The 18,697-nt window shown below is 41.4% G+C and overlaps 1 protein-coding gene across 1 annotated transcript in view; it reads left to right on the top strand.

Annotated features, from left to right (window-relative positions):
• Positions 1-18,697, top strand: part of shank3a (SH3 and multiple ankyrin repeat domains 3a) — a 143,777-nt gene that overhangs the window by 105,744 nt on the left and 19,336 nt on the right. The window contains exon 14 of the mRNA XM_069685922.1: positions 17,764-17,839. Within this exon, the coding sequence (XP_069542023.1) occupies positions 17,764-17,839 (76 nt within the window). The remainder of the gene's footprint in view (positions 1-17,763; positions 17,840-18,697) is intronic.

Genomic DNA, 18,697 nt, shown 5'->3' with positions numbered 1-18,697 from the left:
TCTTTAAATAATCTGGTCCAATAATGTTTGGGAAGTCTAGAAGAGCTGTGTTATTAGATTATTTTCCTGCTGTTTTTAAGTGCATGGCGTCAGAAACAAAGTCAGCCAGACAATGTCTCGCATGTGCATGCTCTCAACGAGCTGGGTCAGAGAAGGACTCTTTAGGCACTATGAAGAAACAGATGTGGAGCAGTGGAACCAAGAAGAACATGCTTGCTTTCTTATGAAATATTTCCCTTATATATTATCTGTGCTTAAAGGACCAATCTCGAACTTTTTCATTTAAATAAATGTCCGTTCACTAAGTGAAGTGAAGTCACTATCTATTGCTGAATGAGGTAACACAGTGGTGATTGAGCCTATGGCCCACTGATGAAAGCCTTTGCATTTGCAGTATATAGTATTATTATGGACTGGGTGTCTGTGGTGACATTCGCAGAAAAAATCACAAGCGGCGCCCAGTTAGTGACGTGTTTTCAATCACCCAGCAGTGGTTGGTCTGTCAGAGAGGGTTGGCGGACCTAAAAGTGGCTGCTTTTCCGGTCTCTGCAAGTGTTGCGAGTAAACAGTAATCTACCATGGCTGAACAAACAAAAGATCGATGACTACAGATACAACTTCAAAAATAAGTGAAAATCCAAAGAAAAAGAAACAAATTTGACGCTGAGATGAAGGCAAACAAAGTCTAAAAAGGAAAGCGAGGAAAATCAAGAGTTATAACCGTGACAAAGGGAGCCAGCTGTAGACGTCTGGTTAAATTGGGAAGAGTGTTCTCATAATTACCGATTATCGCCAGTGAGAAGTGCTCAAGAGCACAAAAATTGAAATCTTCGAGATTGTATCTTTAAGAGTAATTGAGAACTTTCAAGCTGCCTGAAATTCGACACGTTCTATTACTTACAGAGAAAGTGGAAAGTATATTAAACAGTCTAATATAATTAATGAGTGATTTAATAACATTTACATTTCTGAATCTGCTGAGGCGTTTCACAGCTAATCTCACTCTCACTCCTTGATTCATCAACAGTGATACAACAGCAGAATAACAAAGGATGACACAGTAACACACACACTGGGACACACCAAACACACAGAGGTTTTTATCTGAAGGCAACCATTGAGGCATCACTGACAGTTAGGGCAATATGTCTCAGCCTAGTGAAGCAGGAAGAACAGACCTGTCTACAATTAAGTAACCCAAATACTATTGCTCTCTCTCTCTCTCTCTCTCTTTGCCTCTCTCTCTCTGCCTCTGTACATTATCCAAAAGTCATGACTCTAAAACTGCTATCCCTCTTTATCCATTTCTGCCTCCATCTCTTTTCTCTCCTCTTGGCCAGGTTTGGTTTAAAAGTGCAATGATGGAGACGCGGGAGAGACAGAAAAATTACATGATAGAAAAGGCTTTTTTCAGTTTTAGAGAACAAGAAGGGCCCATCCCCTGCAGCTATCAAGCGAAAGAGAGTGAAAGAAGGCAGGTGACCGTGTGAAAAAGAGGCAGTTTAAACCATCACTGACTCTCTTTCTGTTATCTTCTCCACACTGCTCGTCTCTATCGCAGCATGGCCGGGGCTAACTGCAGCCAACAGTTCATCTTCAACCGGCGCTCGAGGGGACAGAGCAGGGAGGAAAGACAAAGAGGGAGTGTAGAAGTCAACATAAAAAAAAAAAAGGAAAGAGGAGGGCATGAGCAAGTGATGAAGAAAATGAGGGCAGAAAAGCCAAGGCTATTGATTGAATTCATTAAGAGTACAATGAGTGATGCAGTGGTGAAACGCTGCTAGCTCTGAGCAAATAGTGTCCATGTGTGATTATAAATCATTATAACATTAAAGGTAAAAAACAGAAGCACTGTCCAGGATATTTTTAAAACGATGAGCTGTTAAATCTGAATATCTCCTCCCATCCTGCTCACACAGCACACATGCTGCTGGCCTGTATGCAGAGGTTAATGGTAGATGTTTACCCGTGGTAATGGAGGGGATAATGATGTGAGTATGAACTGCTCTTCCCTTTCTAATGATGCTACCAAATTGCCGGGGGCCACACATTTCTGCAGTTGCACTGTTAATCTGTTGGCTACAATCTGTTGGGATCTTACAGGCCTCCAGCTGAGGGACCCCTCCCCCATCCTGCCCCCAATAAGAGATTGACATGCTACAGCCAATTGGTAAATCAAACAGCCCCAATTTCCATTATATCAGCCTTCATTTTTCTTGGGTCGCCCTGCAGCCTCAGATGCCCTTAAGGACCTCTACACGTGCACACTCGCACTGTAATAGTGCAGATTTTTCTCCGGGATGTAATAAGCTTGATTTTCTCAATGGTTCGATAGCTTAAGGAGCGCGCAAACTTTTATTTCTTCCTCCTTTGTGCTCTCTCCTCTGTTCCCTTGCTCTCCTCACACCACGGCACAGTTGAATGACTCACAGCAGCATGAATCAGCCCAGTCAGATCCAGCGCGAGCTATTTTTAGCCTGCCCATTAAGAAGTTTTGGAGTGTGTCTGCACTCCCCTAGAATGCTTAAACATCAGCGTTGCTGCGGCAGCTGAGACTGACATGGGCAGAGCAAGTAGGAGGGTAGAGTGGAGGGGTGAGGTAAGAGGGGATAGAGAGATGGTGCAATGGATTGGTTAGGGATCATACTGGAAGTCCTCGACTCAAAACTGTGGAACTACCTGCAATTTCCCCAACTGCAGTGGGTCTGTGGGGGCCATTTGTAGCTTGTTTCTTCCCCTTTCATGAATAAGGTGCAAGGTTAATAGTTACGGCTGCTTCAGTGATAGATTTTAGTAATCATCCAAGCCTGTTTCATGTAATGTTTTGACATAATTCCACAATGATTGTGCTGTCCTTCAGCTTCATTTCTTGTAAAGAGGGGAATACTTGATGTACTATTAAATAGTCTTTTTTAAGTGTTGTTAGTATCACATGCAGCTGTACAAGGCAAAAAATGCAAAGTATACCTAGACGCACGCCTTCGTTTCAAGGTTAATTAAAGCTACATATTAGTCTGCTAAAAGGGCTCTTGCCTACTTGACAGGAACCTGGCAAACTGAACCCTCTCTCTTTTGCCCGTCAACCTTTCCTGTATGCCGTCCTCTCCCACGTTCCTTTTCTCCTCTGTCGTCTTTGTATTTCTCCTTGTTTTTTTTCAGTTTGTCAAGATATCAGCATTTCAAGGACAGCTCTTCACTCCTTAACCTTCACACCTGTTATGTTACACTTACACTGTGAATATGAATGCTTTTGCGTGTTAACAGGGTCAGTCACACTGAAGACACGTTGATAACACCAGCATCTCTCTGCCTGCTGTGGGCGAGACAGGAAACTGTGATTATTTCTCCCTTATTATTTAGTATCATCTTAGAAACCATGCATCTTTAGACTGAAGAGAATTGCTCAATGTCACCTCACCAAAAGCTGTTGAGTGAGACAAAACTGAATGGCTCCCAATAGTATGTTTTTTTTTAATAACTATGTTTTCAAGAGGATCTATTTTATTGAAAAGGAAGCTTACTAAATTGATACATCTCGCTGTTTGATTCAGTAAAGTCTGATCCAAAATCATGAAAACCAGAAAGCTCAAGACCGGATCTGTGATAGCTGCAAAATGAAAACACTTCTAGCTGTGACCATGATTTCTTAAAGCAATATCACACTTGAGGATGTGATGTTGTACTGAATATCATCACGGCTGTGTGATATTGCTTTTATACAACAGTTATACAAGCGGCAAATAGTAGTAAACTGTAACAATCAACAGCAGATAACTTTTTACTCCACTAACTCAACTTGCTCCTCAACTTCACTGAAACTGGGCTTTTGTTGCCAAGCAACACAAACATCCTCCTGCACTCTGTGTCTACAGGTTACCACAGATCAGCTGTTTTTATCATGTCATAAGAGTCTGCTGCGTAATTCAGAGGTACCAGCTTGATCAATGTAAACATACACAGTGTGCTGTAATGTTAATTAACAGTATTCAGAACACCTGGCTGAGGCGGAGTGATACTCTGAGTAAAAAGTCCCAGTGATGTTGTGCTTTTTAGCTGTGTCCCAATTCAGCGGCTGCATCATTCGAAGGGCATATTTGAAGGCCGACTGCGCGATGAAGACTGTCCCATTTTGAACGCTCCTTCAGATGCGGCCGACAAATGCGTTCTCCTTTTCCTGGGAATCCATCGGGTGCATCCTTCGCGGCCCAACATATGCCAAGATTCATTGTGCGGCAATTCAAACGTGATGGCGGACTCACAGCAGAGGAATACACTTTTAAAAGGAAAAGTTTTTGGTTTCAACTCAATCGAATAGCTGGTGTTACACATGTATAAAAAACAAAAGGGCCCTTGAAACAAATTACCTTTAAAATAATAGTTTAAGTTCAAATGTTAGTTATAACAGGTAGCTAGCTAGTTAGCCCACTAGCTACCTGTTGCTAGGCGGCAGGAGCCGCGTTTGGTGACGCAATGGTAAGGGCGGGAACAGCTGGTGACGCTAACAGGAAATCCTTCATAGACAAGACCGTCTCATTTCAGTTCGGCCTTAGCGGTCTATGCAGGCTATGATTGGAGCATCCTCCGTGGACCGCCTCCATTCGAAGGATGCAGCCCTGACTTGAGACACAGCATCGCCACTCATGGAATGCTTCTTACTAATTACTGTAGATTACTCAGTCAGAACTAGCTGTTGAATAAAATATATATAAATTATACATTGTATGTCTTATTGTTCAGATTTATTAAGTCTGTAGTTTTTAAGTATTCTCTCAACCTACTCTTAGTTACGTTCTGTCATGGTGCAATAAATTTGTAAGTACCTGCCCGGATCGCAAATGACGTACATAGTGAGTTCAGTCTTTACCTCTGTAGCGGCGACGTGTAAAATGCAGAGTGCGTATGCAAATGCTGACACCACAGAGCAGTGTATGTGTGCACGTGCATACATATGCACACGCTTATTTAATGCTTATGCACACACACACACTTAAGTTATTGTCTTTATGCTGTGTGGAGTCAGCAGATAGATTAGCATAGCCAACTAATCCATCTTATTAGAAGAGAGAGCGAGTATAAACCACAGGTTGGAAGACATGTCTTTGGTATTAAGGTTTAGCTGAGTCAGTGTTCTAGACGGGCAGTTCAAGAGGAGTCCAGCCGTTTATGCCTGTAAAAAAAAAAAAAATCCACATAAAGTGTCACACATCTCAAGGTGTGTGTGCGTGCGTGTGCGTGTGTGTGTTTGTTTGTTGGCAGCAGAGTGATGGCCACTATCTGTACTTTTCATCAGAAGGCAGTGGAGTGTGTTGAGCCATCTCTCTCTCTCTCTCTCTGGAGGACGGATTCATATCAAATCATAATAGATGGCAACACTATTTGAACAATGAATCAAAGCTGAAGCAGGTCTCACAGTGGAGCAGAGACATATCACATCTGACAAGGGCCGCATTGGATGACAGCAGGTCACCTGCACGCACACACACACACACACAAATAAACAAGCACATACACACAGGGGCCTGATACAGTGTAATGGCTGCACTTACACACCATATTCACCCGTAGAAGTCATTCTTTCATGTAATCTGGGGACGCAGTGGGTTGAAACATTTTGTTCTTTCCCTGCAATGACTTGGAAACTACTGGGCTTCACAAAAATGTAGCAACACACACCAACAGCCCTGGCTGAGTTGTAAAGCATCCCTCTGACTGGGCATGACTAATCTCACGCCTACCCCTACACAAGGACTTTCCTTTTTTTCTTTCCCCCTCTTTTACTCTCCTCCTTCCTCCGTCTCTCACAGCATCACTCCTGCACTGTGGAGTTGTAAGGTCTATCTTTGTTTGATTTGACTCATTTTGCTCAGTTCAGATCAACAATTCAGAGTAAGTGACAGATCTCACTGGCCTATTGTCGGACCTGGTCCATCCAGGGTCCCAGGTTTTCCTTCACATTCAATGTGCGATGTTTGTAATGACCAAGGCATAGAGACATTAATTGGGTTGGCCTACGTGACAGTAATTATGTAAAGATGTTAAATTTACTTTTCTGTAATTAAAAAGCTGGAGTATTTACATTTGAATCATCAAAATGAACAATTGAACCAATTGCTTGCATAAGCAAACAATGGGCTCATAGCTGGTGTGGGTGGTGCAGCAACTTATGCTTGAGGCATTTCTTTGGTCCATTAACTATTTCAAATTTGTTTTTTGTAACTTATAAAGTAAAGATTTTGTAAAAGTGCTACTTTCTATGATGCATTTCTCATTTTCTTCTTGCACTTAATGTATGGTGTTTTACAGTATCCAGCCTGTAATTTCTTTTGGACGCCATTGCAAATCAAAACCACTGCCTCTTTGTTTCAGAAAATCTGAATTATAAAAAAAAAGTTAGGCTTAAATCACAAAAACATTTGAGCTTACACTCCTAATGACTTGGTAACTTTGAATCAGGAATACCCTCTCATTTTCTCCTCGTCCTGTCCTGCACTCCGACTCAGATCCTCTCTATCACACCTTGTCTTCTCAGGGGCGTGCATTACTTTTAGACCTGACAAATTTACTGTATCTCATCAGTAGCTGAATTATATCATTAACCTTCTGTAATAATCAGCTGATGTCTGTAGTGTTTTGCTTAAGTTGGATTCATACGGGGGGAAAAAAACCTTTTAAACAGCCACAAAAAATAAGGAGTGCAGCTGACACATTTCTGCTGCAGGGAAAAAACAAGCGAGGTAAATTCCAGCAGTTTTTTCCTCTTTGGCTGTTTTGGCTTCTTAGCACACTGTGCTGATTACGATACAGCGCCACAATATCAGCACAATCAGAAGTTTTAAATAACGAAAACCACCAGTAACAACGCCTGTTAAAGGGGCCGTATTTTTGAATGGATATTCTCATATTTTGATGGGTTTCACATTTTTGGGGTGTTTATCGTTCACAGTGATAAAGTGAAATCTGCATAATTCCGTGTTTTTCCAGGATGACATTTTTAAAAAGGTCGCCTCTGAAATGGGCCGTTCAGAACAGCTGCCGGTTTCTACGTAGAACCTTGCTTTTGCTGAAATCAGCCATTCACCGTCATTCACCGTCATTCACCTCAGGCTGCCTTCTTGCACTAGCTTGTAGTCAAGTCGTTGTCAAGATTTTAACTTACCATCCCGATACCTCCTGGCGATTCTGGCTCTTACGTATAAGGCTGAATAACCGATCCTATAGCAGCCATGTTTTCTACAACTTTGGAGTGACAGTGCAGTGCGGCTGCTCCCCCATGTGGGATCGCACATGTGGGGGAGGGGCTACACAGTCACTCTAAATACTGTCAGCCAATCGTGGCAAAGGTCTAACTTTTGAATGGACGCTCTAAACAGATTTGGTTGCGATTTTGACTCACCGCATCGCTACTTCATGACTCTTCGCGATGGTGCCTATGACAGGAAAGAGGGTTGCGTGAACTGATATTAATTGGCTGAAGAAGTTGTTCAGTTATCGTGATGTATCATTATATGATTGTCTTGTTATATATCGATTATCGCAGCATCGCTGTATCGTGATATTATCGTTATTGTGGGCCACATATCATGTATCATATCGTGAGTTACCCTGTGATTCCCACCTCTACTGGAGACGGAGGCAGAAAAATAATTAATAATTAGTTAAAATTAGTTAATTCTGTATGTTGGAGAAACACTGGCTGTTGGTTTGTTCATTTTTGTTTCTGTTGTCTTCCGCTCAGCCTAATATTTGGTCTGTATAAACCACATTTCTTTCTTTAATAAAGAAGCCACGTTTAATGTTACATATAATAGCTCTTAGGGTGATTGCTTCTGTTACTCCCATCTTGCCCTCATTTCATCACAGAAGAGAGGTTACGGGAAATGAAGTGACAGAGAGGAGGCATGGTACGAACCACTTGACCCACCGAATAGCTCACTTTCACCCTCTTTCAGTGAGCTTTTAAACAGAAAGTAAAACTCTGTGCATCACACAGACGATGAGGAAAGTTCGGATGCACTGATTCCTTCTGTAACGTCATCGATTCAGTCGACTCAGTTGAACTTAAAGATTTGGTGTTAAAGGTATATCTGTTTATTTATCTAACCCTCCTACTTTCCTGCTTCCCTTTCCTAGATCATGTTTGTCTGCATCTCTATCTCGACCTTGACTCAAAGGCGTGTAGTGACGAGCTGTCATACTGTTTGAAGGGCTTGTACAGTAGTCGCTTCTTGTTGTCTGAATTTGACTGAATTATTCAAGGCATGCACTTTGACAGAGCAGAGGTATTTTTAGCAGTTGGTCTCTGCCTCCGACACTTTCACGGTAACAACGAGCTCTCTGAAGGCTCTTCAACAAACCAACCCGTTCTGCGGGAGAGAGGAGGAGAGAGAAAGACCGCAGAGAACCACAGATGTGAATTATATGCTGGAGTTGTTTTGCTGGAGGCTCAAAACAGAATGGGACGCACAATTTTCAATGCTTCTCATCCAGGAAGTCCTGATTTACTCACAAACTGAAGAAAACTTGGAGTTCTTTACAAGAAAAGGGTTTTAAGAAATGTAAATGCCCGTCTGGAAGTTTAAGGAGTTCTTCTAACCGTCTACAGGCAACGATGTGAAGAAGGGAAGACATGGCTCTTTTTAGCGATTCACGCTGGCAGCTGGCAGGATGGAGGGACCACCTCCTTGAAGTCTTAAGGAGGAAGATTTAAAGAAAGAGTGAAATATAATGGACTGTTGTCCAGTCATGGTGTCAGATCTGCCTGTGATGTGTAGCAGGATAGACGGGGTGGTAACAGTCGTGAAGGCAGAGCAACCAAACTCCACATGTCATAGACTGTACTGGGGTAAGTGACTGAACCTTTGTACTGTTCTCATGCACCCAGAAAGCAAACATATGGCTCACAGCTTGTTATACTGCAGGGCATGTTAAAATGGTATCTTGTATAAGTACCTAAAAATAACTCCTCTCTTTAAGTGTTTGAAACTTAGTATGACTCAGCGTAACTTTATACAGTGGAGTGTAACTGCAAGTGTACACCTTTTCCATTTCTACAGTGTTTGAAAGCGTGTCATATTGACTCTCTAAATACTCTCAATGTCCACGTCGATAATGACTTGAGGTCCTCATTCGTCCACTTTTTTCTTGCTATCCTTTGCCTCCTCTTACCTCAGCCCCACTCTGACTTGTCATGATTATCAAATATATATGCCGCTAATCAGGGAACATTTAATTTGTCTTAATGTCATATGAGAGGACGGATCTGGCTTGAGCCTTGGCAAAACAATGTCCAGCTCTCACATTTTCATTTTCCTCTGGCATTATTAGATCTCACCTCATGTCAAGTCTGTACCCTGATCAAGGCTTCATGTTGAATTTATATTTAAAAACATTGTCTGCCCTCCTATACTCCCTTTCTCTTTCTAATCCTTTTTGGCTTCCACACAGGTGTTTGTAAGTCTCAACAGAGAAAACTTTAATCAGCTGGGGCAGGATCAGACTGTCCGAACAAGGAAAATGACAGCATAAAGTAGCTTATGTTTACAACACATGACCCCTTTGGATTATGTAAATAAGTACTGCTGTTCTCCAGTAGCTGTGTTTCTCATGGGCCACTGTGGCAAGTCACTAAGCACATCTACCTGCCACTCAAGATTCGCACAGTAACAGCACATACTGTATGGTTTAACACGCAGGGTCTTTAATTCTGAGGGCAGGAAAATCTCCCTGATCAGCTTCAGCTGAAAAACTGCTTTAATAAAGTAATCAGTCAAGAATATTTACAACTACAATGTGGGCCTTTAACAATAGGTATTCACATAAAGGATAAATACAAATAATAAATAAAAACATGTTCCCTGAATGATCCAATGTGATTGTGACAGCCTCAAATTCAGTACAGGTGTGCTTGCCCTCTTCCCCCCCCCCCCCTCTCTCTCTGCTGTAATCACAGTTTTTTATCAGTTGATGGCTGATGGTCATGTTATAATGTCACATGTCATGTGACCCAGTGTCCTCAAATCAATGTCAGATGTAAATACTCACTTGGACTAATAAGACACACCTTTTTTATTGGGTTTTATTGCTGCAAATGTTTTATATAAAAAGTTTTACATAACAAAATTTGTTTTTTTTCCCCATGTCATGTGACTTATTGTCCACAAATCAATGTCAGATATTAATACCTACTTGTAAAAATAAGACACAACTCATTACATTGAATGTCATTGCTGCTAATATTTTATATTAATATCCTGATGGAAAAATTAATGTATTTTTTAATAGCTTCCGTGTCATGTGACCCAGTGTCCACAAATCAATGTCAGACGAGATTAGATCAGTGAAGTGAGATCCAATCACAAGTAGTCACTGAAGACGCATGTTAATACCAGGTGTAAACAGACATACTCAGGGCTGTCCACTTGCGATCAGATCACCCAGGACGCATGTAAATACCAGGTGTAAACAGGCTCTCTGCTTTCATGCTTTTCTAGTCATAAGTAGCTTTAAACACAGCAGCAGCAGATCACAGAAATGTTTGATAGCATGAGGAGTTATAGGTGTGCAGTTTGTTGCCTGTTTCTGTTCACCTACAGGCTCACAGTCGCTGCTCCTTCTTTTTCTGACTCCCTGCAATGTTTTAAACCAAACAACTTCAGGAAATGCAGAAGATTATTACTTGTTATGTATAAGCATATTTGTAAAAGATACATTCTGTGTGTTCTGTTTTCTGTGGCTGCTTCATAATTCACTGATTTAACACTTTTAATATGAAGCGTTGTTTGAAGGCTGCATTTAGGTTACGTTATGATTGAAAAGAACTAGTTCATCATACACAATTTGTTGTCGAACCTTTTCTAGATCAAAGTGACAATAGCTGTTCCCCACACTCGAAGGCGGAGTTAAAAGCCAACAGGACACAATAATGGTCTAAAAAGGGAGCTCACATTTTCAGACACTTTCTCAGAGTTGGCTTTCCCGTAGTACTCAGTAGTGCAAATTAAGAGTGACAGAAATAGTTGAGGGAGTTTCGAAGCTTTTCCACCGACTGACTTATTAACTCTTAGAGATATTTTTACTGTGTGTTGTCATCCTCCGCCCTCCCTCTGGTTTATGCAGAGTCTTTCTTTTAATCTGTCTGTCCTCTACAACACTCTTTCTCTGCATTGACTAAGCTCTGTCCTCTCTGCTGTGTGGAAGTGGGTTAACCTTGTATGCACCTGTATGGTCCGGTAATTCCCTGCTGCATTCGAGGAATGACAAGCAGCACAAAAGCAAAAGAAAAAGACGACGATTTTATGTTTATTTTTCTTTTGCCACAAGCATCTCGTCACAGGCCGTTGAGTTCATAGGAAGCAGAGTCTGGCATCGTTTTCATTAATTTAAAGTTTTTGTATTCAAGCTGCTCGGAGCCCTCAGAGTTTGCTACGCCCCCTGCTTAATATTCTTTACACCTGGTTTAAGAGGTTAACGTGAACAACATAAAGGAGCCGAAAAAGAGAGAGAAGAAGAAAAGAGAAGAAAGGATGTGTGGAAGGAAAGAATTAAAAAGTCAATGAGGCTCACTTGATAAGTGTGTGTTTGCGTGAGAGTGTGTGCATGTTTGTCTGCAGCTCTTATCAGTGGTAAACAGCATAGGTTAATTCTCAATCAGGAGGGCTCAGAGACGCTATGTGTGTGTGTGTCTGAGTTGGCTTTTGTTTCCGTGCATCAGTGTATGTGTGATGTGGGTCTTGCGTCCTTCAGACAAGGACAGAGAAGGTGTTACAATCTTTCCAGAATGGAGAGGCAACTGGGGGCTAAGACACATTTGTTACAGCTGAACTCAGAGATGAAGCGGGTTTAACAGAGTGGCAGAAAGAGCAGCAATGTTACAGCATGACACAGAGCCTGATGTGCTGAATGTGCTTTCATCCCCAATATAATGCGCAGTTCACAGCTATCACCTCCAAGAATAAACAGCTTATTTCACATTTTATGGATGAGTTACCATTTATACCACAGAAGAAGAAGCTTTAAATCAATGCCATATTTTGAATTTAGATAAGTTAGTGAAACGTATCAGAGCTGCGAGGAAATTATGAAGCGAACAAGTTTAGTTTAGTTAAAGGTATAATACGTAGGATTTTTCCTTGCACTTTGTCAACATGACATTCACCATAAGCTCACCCTCACTATCTTGTGCGAGAACACGCGCACCCCGCCAAGCTAACACCGACTGCATCACGGTTACCTTTGCGCTAGCACGCTAACCGCCGATTAGCTTGTCCTACCCGGTTTGAGGCACCTACCTGTCCAACAGAAAGAAGGCCAACTCTGCCTCGCTCTTTAGCCATGTTCGCCGGTCTGAATGGGGCCCAGTTGCTAATCTGAACCAGAACTCTTACTCACCTATACGCTGTGATTGGCTCAGGAAACCATTATAGATGTATAGAGGCCCATAAGTGATGATTTATATTATATTTGTAAAAGGCTATATTTTATTTATTATACCTTTAACCTATAGTTTTAACTCTTTTGTTTTCTAATAAAACAGATGAGTGTGTAGAAACAATGAAAACAAAAAGAGGATTAAGTGGTTTGCACTGTCGCTTCACAGCTGCAAGGCTCCTGTTTCAAATCCCGGTTCGGCTTTAGGGGGTCTTTCTGTGTGGAGTTTGCATGTTCTCCCCGTGCATGCGTGGGTTCCCTCCTGGTACTCCGGCTTCCTCCAACAGACATGCTCGTTAGGTCCATTGTTTACTCTAAAATTGCCCGTAGTTGTGAGGGTGAAAGGTCAGATCTGTGATTGACTGGTGATCAGTCCAGGTATAACCCTGCCTCCAGCACCTCCATGACCCTGAACAGGATAAATGATATAGATAATGGATGGATGGATTTATAGTCATGTGGTTCTTGTTGGTGGCAAAAGAAACAGCTGTTTCTGTAAGGCAAAAATTGTGAGCTTTTATAATTCACTATGAAAAATCCTTTCAGTCTGCTAAAACTACCTACTTTAGCTAAATCAGTTGTCCTAACTGCTTCCTACAAGGTGTTTGAGCACTGCGATTCCCTGAAATCCCTTGTCAATTGAGGTTTGTGGGCAATACAGAGTTATTTTCCTTGAAAGCTCAAAGCTGTGACTAAATTTTTCCATTCTTCTTTTCATGTGCGACACATTGTTTTTCTAATTACACCACTACCGCCATCTGTTTTTCCATCACCAGATGCATCATCCACAGTCTAATGAAAATGCCATTCTCACCAGACTCTGAGTGCACATCAGGCTGCGTCCTGATGTGCACTCACACAATCCTCCCTCACAATGTTCTCAGAGGGAAATTTACATCCTCCCTTCCTCTCTTGCTTTGTCCCTTTGTGTGATCACAAAATACTCTGCTGTTGTACTTTTTTATTGTCTGACAAATAATACAGCTCAATATTATTTTATTTAATTTACTGTATGCTGAAGAAGGACAATAAAAATACCACTTTGGCCACAGTGCTCAAAATAGGTCTTTTTATATGCTTGATTGTAAGATGACTGCATTACAAATAGTTCACTGTGTAACATTCAGCCTTGTCGTTTTTCTCTCGAATCTTCGTGTGCTTATCTTCCTCCCTGACAGCCCAGCTGTTTTAGCTGTGGTGCAGATTGGAAGATATCTCTCATTGTGTTATTCCCATCTGGTGCTGAACAACAGCCCCCTGTACAAGAACGACAACCCCCCCAAAAACAAACCAAAATACAAAACCCTCCTAATGTACATTCTCTGAAACAACAGCATTAACTTACAGTGGACCCTCTTTGCCATGTCTCTCGTTCCCTGCCTCTGTGTAAGCGTGTGTGTGTGTGTGTGTGTGTGTGTGATAGATGGAAGTGGAGTTTAGGTTATCTGTGCTATCAGAGCCCTGCCTTTAGATGCTCCTGGGCTGTACAAAATAGATGACAGCTGTGATGAATGAGCTGCATTTCACACTCTTAGACCGCATCTGGTATCACATGGTGGGCACACAGGTGCACACATACCGCACATGCACACATGCGTATACTAACTCAGACACGAAATACTGTGTGGTACTCATTCATGCTCATCAGCTGCAGAAGTTATCCAGCATTTGGCTGATTTTCTTTTGTCCTTTTTTGAAGTGAGGGCTTTTTAATGATGAGTGAGGCTGAATGAGCGCATGTGTGCTGACTCATCTACAACGTTCTTCTTGTAAATTTCCTCTTCCTTCATCACTACTTCCCTTTGACAACTAGTGCTAACACATCTTCCTTCACTTAAAGCAGACACAGAGTAACTCTCTTACCCACCCTAAATACAAACCCATCACCTCTGTTTGCCCCCTTACCTCCCCTGATCAACGCTAACGTCTCAGAAACATCCATTCAGCTTTATTCTTAATCACACATCTCATTCACAGTCTGCGTTGGTGTTCTTAACTAAATCCTCATCCACTTGAAGGGGGAATTTATCTCCACAGGGATTTCCTCAGAAAAAAAATAACAATTCAGATAAACAACTTAAGGTTTTTATTTCCACACTGTGAAGTTCAGTGAATTTCCCAGAATTGCTTTTGTTCACCCTTCAGAGATCCGGCTCCAATAACAGCAGCTGCTCGTCATTTGTGTGTAGGTGGAGGGAGCAGTAATTGATAGCAAAGTATGAGCAAGACAGTGAGAGATGTTTGAGAATAGAAAATATAAGACATGCGTACGTTGAATGCAGATGCTGAGAAACGAATGCCTCTTTTGCTTTGTCAAGCTGAATTTCCCCCTGTATGATTAAACACTGCACCAAAGGCATGACTCTAGAAAGGATCACAATTCCTCTCCTGATGGACTGAAAACTGAAACAACTTGTCCAACACTTTAATGGCTGTGCTGTAAATATCGGCACATGACAGTTGGCATGGCACTTTGTGGATATTAATCCTTAGAAATAACCAGAATGCAACATTAAACAGACAGGTATGGTGTCAAATCCCTGCCAAATTGCACGAGCGAGGGATCTAAAGGGGTCGTGGGCGCATGTTATTTTCGCAAGGGCTCTCGCGTGCAACATTTCTCTGCTCACGAGTGCCGATTTGCAGCCTGTGAGGAGAAAACTGTTTTTAACTAAGTTTACACGTATAAAGACGTATAAAACTGAGGGTGTTTTTTAGACTTAGAACGGTTAAAACAGGGAGGCAAACAGCACTGTCATGTTGTAAATAGGAGAAGTGGTAGCAGCTTGGACCCGGAAACAGTTTAATGCTGAGGTGCTCCGTCACCACTTAACCCCTGCCCACTCACTGCCAATAATGAAAAACTACTCACGCGCAAGCAGGTGCACAGGTAAAAGTTTTTGCAAGCAGGACAGCACTGAGCTCTGGGAAGACAGTCGCACGCGATCCGATTCTGCGCATGCTCAAAACAGTTTCCTCCTCACAGGCTGCAATATTGCACTCATGCTGCAAAAGAGCGCGCAAAATATAATATGTGTGCGTGACTGGTTCGCATGCGCGGCTCTTCTACATCCTCACGCGAGTATCTCATGTGTGCTTGTGGGACTTGACAGGGATTTGACGCCAAAGACGGGGGTTGGATCATGAAAAGTATTTTTTTTAATTTTACATCTCATCACAGCCGGTGACCAGGAAGTAACTCACTGACCAGCTGATGGAGGTTCCTGCTGTGGGAAGAGATGGAGCTTGTTAGAGTGAGCCATGTGTAGCAAGGGAAGAGAAAACATTAATTTGTTTTAGCATGCTGCTAAAACAAATGAATGTGTCCGAATCAGGGCGATTGAGATTCTTGTAGAATGAAAACTGAAAAAACAAACACTGTTCAAATAGGCAGGTGAGCGAGGAAGAGCAGAGGATGAAGGTTCAGAGTTAAGCATATAATTGAGAATGTGGATTGGACTGCTTAATCCTTTTTAACATTTTCATTTTGCTCTTTTGGTGTGTCACCAATTGTCAGTGGATGTAGTTATCAGAGCTTCAAGTTGTTTTCGGCTGACAGGCTGTCAGTCACACAGACAGGCAGATGGACAGGCTGAAGTGGATCTGAGGATTTCAGCCACTTGAAGTCTGCTCGCTTACTTTGATCTCTTTCCCTTTTCCCACTCTTCCACTCTCATACACACATATACAGGATTTCTCAAACAGCTTCACCTATATCCTGATTAGTTCGCCGACAGTAAGAAGTGACATGAAGACAGGCTTGTGGCTTCCTGCCGTGTGTGTCACATCAGCAGCAGGACGGCCCTCGTTCTCGCAGCTTTGCCCAATTAAGAGTTTCTGTGTGTCCTGAAAGGCGTTTGGGGTGTGCAGTCAGCAGATTGCTCTTTAGTGAAGGTGCAGTGTATTATTGGGATGGGGAGAGGGCATCGATCTCTATCAGCACTCCCATAGGATAAATCCACCCACATGCTGACGGGAACCACACACACACATAATGTGCACACTGGGTCCAAACCTTGTGCATTTGTCCTCTTTAAAAGATAAACGTTAAAAGAAGTATTTTGCTGTTATGATTTTCTTATTGGCTGGATCAAAAATGGAGCTTTTAGATTTCACATAAAAAAAGACAAAGACAAAAAAAAAGATATTTTTACAGAAACAGAGCTACTCTGAAGCTCTTTGTCTGCTCTGCATTATATGGATGTTTTCTGCCTCCAATCTTAAACCACTAGTTTCAGTGCATCACTCTGCCCTGAGGTTTATTAGCTTTAAAAGGTATTACTCATTGCCTCTTGTATGCAAAGTTGATGAAGCATCACTTACAGTAAGATGTGACAGACATTGGTTGTTATTCATTTATATAAGCCCTTACTGGAAACTTACCATCATAATTCACTTCCTTATCAAACTAGACCAATGGTCATCTGACTCATTCCAGCAAGTAACTGTTTTTTTCTGCTTATTCATTTACTTTATTATTTTATTTCTTGTGTGCATTTTTATTCTGTTTTTAAAGTTTTCTTGGCATTAATAATACGTGCATGCCCTCAATGACTCTTTGAGACTGAGATAAAGGTTGAAGGAATGTATGAATACTCATTATGTGCATTATGATAATTAAAGCATTTTAATGATAATTACGTCTCTGAGGCAGCTTAATCAGTCCGTCACTCTGCTAACTGAATGAGATCTTTTGCTGACATATTTACATTAACGTGTTCAGAGCTGGAGGGGAAACTGCTTTTTCTATTTCCGTCCATTTTTAAACATTCACAAGCAAAACTGAATCTAATTCAATAACTTTGTTCTTCCAGAGTCAGATTCAAACAGTGTTTTTCTGCAAACTTTCTAGACTCAGCTCATTTACTCAATTTACTCAATTCTGGGACAAAATGCAGCAGGAACAGCACACACTGTGGCTGACCTTGCTTTCAGGACACTACTGCACTGCATGTGTGTGCATAATAGAGAGAGAGCATTTAATATGAAATCAGAACATTAATAATGTATAATATGATAATATGGTAATAATATAATGATTAGTCAAAATGTTTAAGACCTTGTTATAGGTAAACCCAAACAGGTGTCCACAGTTTATCCAGCTTGTCTTTAAAATCAGGTGTACTTATGCAAACAAAAAAATGCAGATGAACTGAATTTAAACTCAAATGCTTAATTTCAACCGAATGTGAAAGCATTTATCATTTTTTTTAGCCTTCCAGATGCTTTCCACCTTTGATGCATATAATATAATGAGAGGATATAAGTGCAGAGCTCTGAAGTACTATATTGTCTGGTGGCCTGATTAACTGAAAAGACATTTGATCTGTGTTACAGAGACTCGAGAGGACCGCACTAAGAGATTGTTCAGACACTACACTGTGGGATCCTACGACAACTTCACCTCATACAGGTACCAGCCTCTTTCTCATTCTAAGCATGCTTGGGCTATATGGATGCCAGGTCTATTAGTGTAAACAGCACTGCTCGATGTAAGTCATATCACTGCTGTCTTACCAGAACAGGAGTACTCAGGTTCATGTGGAGTTTTGTGCAGCTGCTGCCATCTAAAGGCTTAAGGCTGCCAGTGCGCTCAGTTCACAGTGTAAAACGTGTGTAAAATTGTATTACATAACATTTTTTACAGGCTTTTTTATGGGTCTGTATGTGAATCAGTGCACCGTGCAGTCTACATGCACATGTACTCTCCATGAATGACTAGGCACATTCATTGTGTTTTTTGATTTTCTTCCAGGATTTCCTCGTTCAGGCTGCTTTCTGTTTCATTTTTTGACTCTTAGTCCATTTCCTTCTTTCTTTTTTCCATCCCTGTGTCAAGCTAGTATTTAAAATGTTGTTTTCCATTTCTTCTAAATCAGATTTGTAAGCTGAGAGTGGAGTAGCAGGCTCCGTGTGGTTTTGTTATAATGCAAATGTAGTCAGATTGAGACACAGGCCTATTCTGAGAGAGTATTGTTTCCACCCACTTTCTCAGCCTTTTATAAAATGTTAGATTCTTTTATTCTCGGTTTTAGTTGGAATAAATGTTTCCTTTGTTACCAGAGCTTCTGGTTTCTAAAAGCATTTTCACAGCCTGTGATACTCTAAATACATTACGTGGTATGTTTATGTTTGATTTTTGAACTGAGAGGTAGTATTACCTTTAACAGTTAAGTTCAGACCTTTACTTGAATAAAGAGTGTTTTTCTTGCTTTCCTGGGGTACTGCAGTAAAATGTTCGCTGTGTAGTTACAGATATTAGAGTGACATT

Source organism: Semicossyphus pulcher, unplaced genomic scaffold, assembly GCF_022749685.1.
Source record: "Semicossyphus pulcher isolate SPU_LCO1_2020_fin unplaced genomic scaffold, fSemPul1.0.p SCAF_8, whole genome shotgun sequence".
Lineage (NCBI taxonomy): Eukaryota > Metazoa > Chordata > Actinopteri > Labriformes > Labridae > Semicossyphus > Semicossyphus pulcher.
Note: the sequence above shows the minus strand (reverse complement) of the source record. Positions and strands in the feature narration are given on the sequence as shown.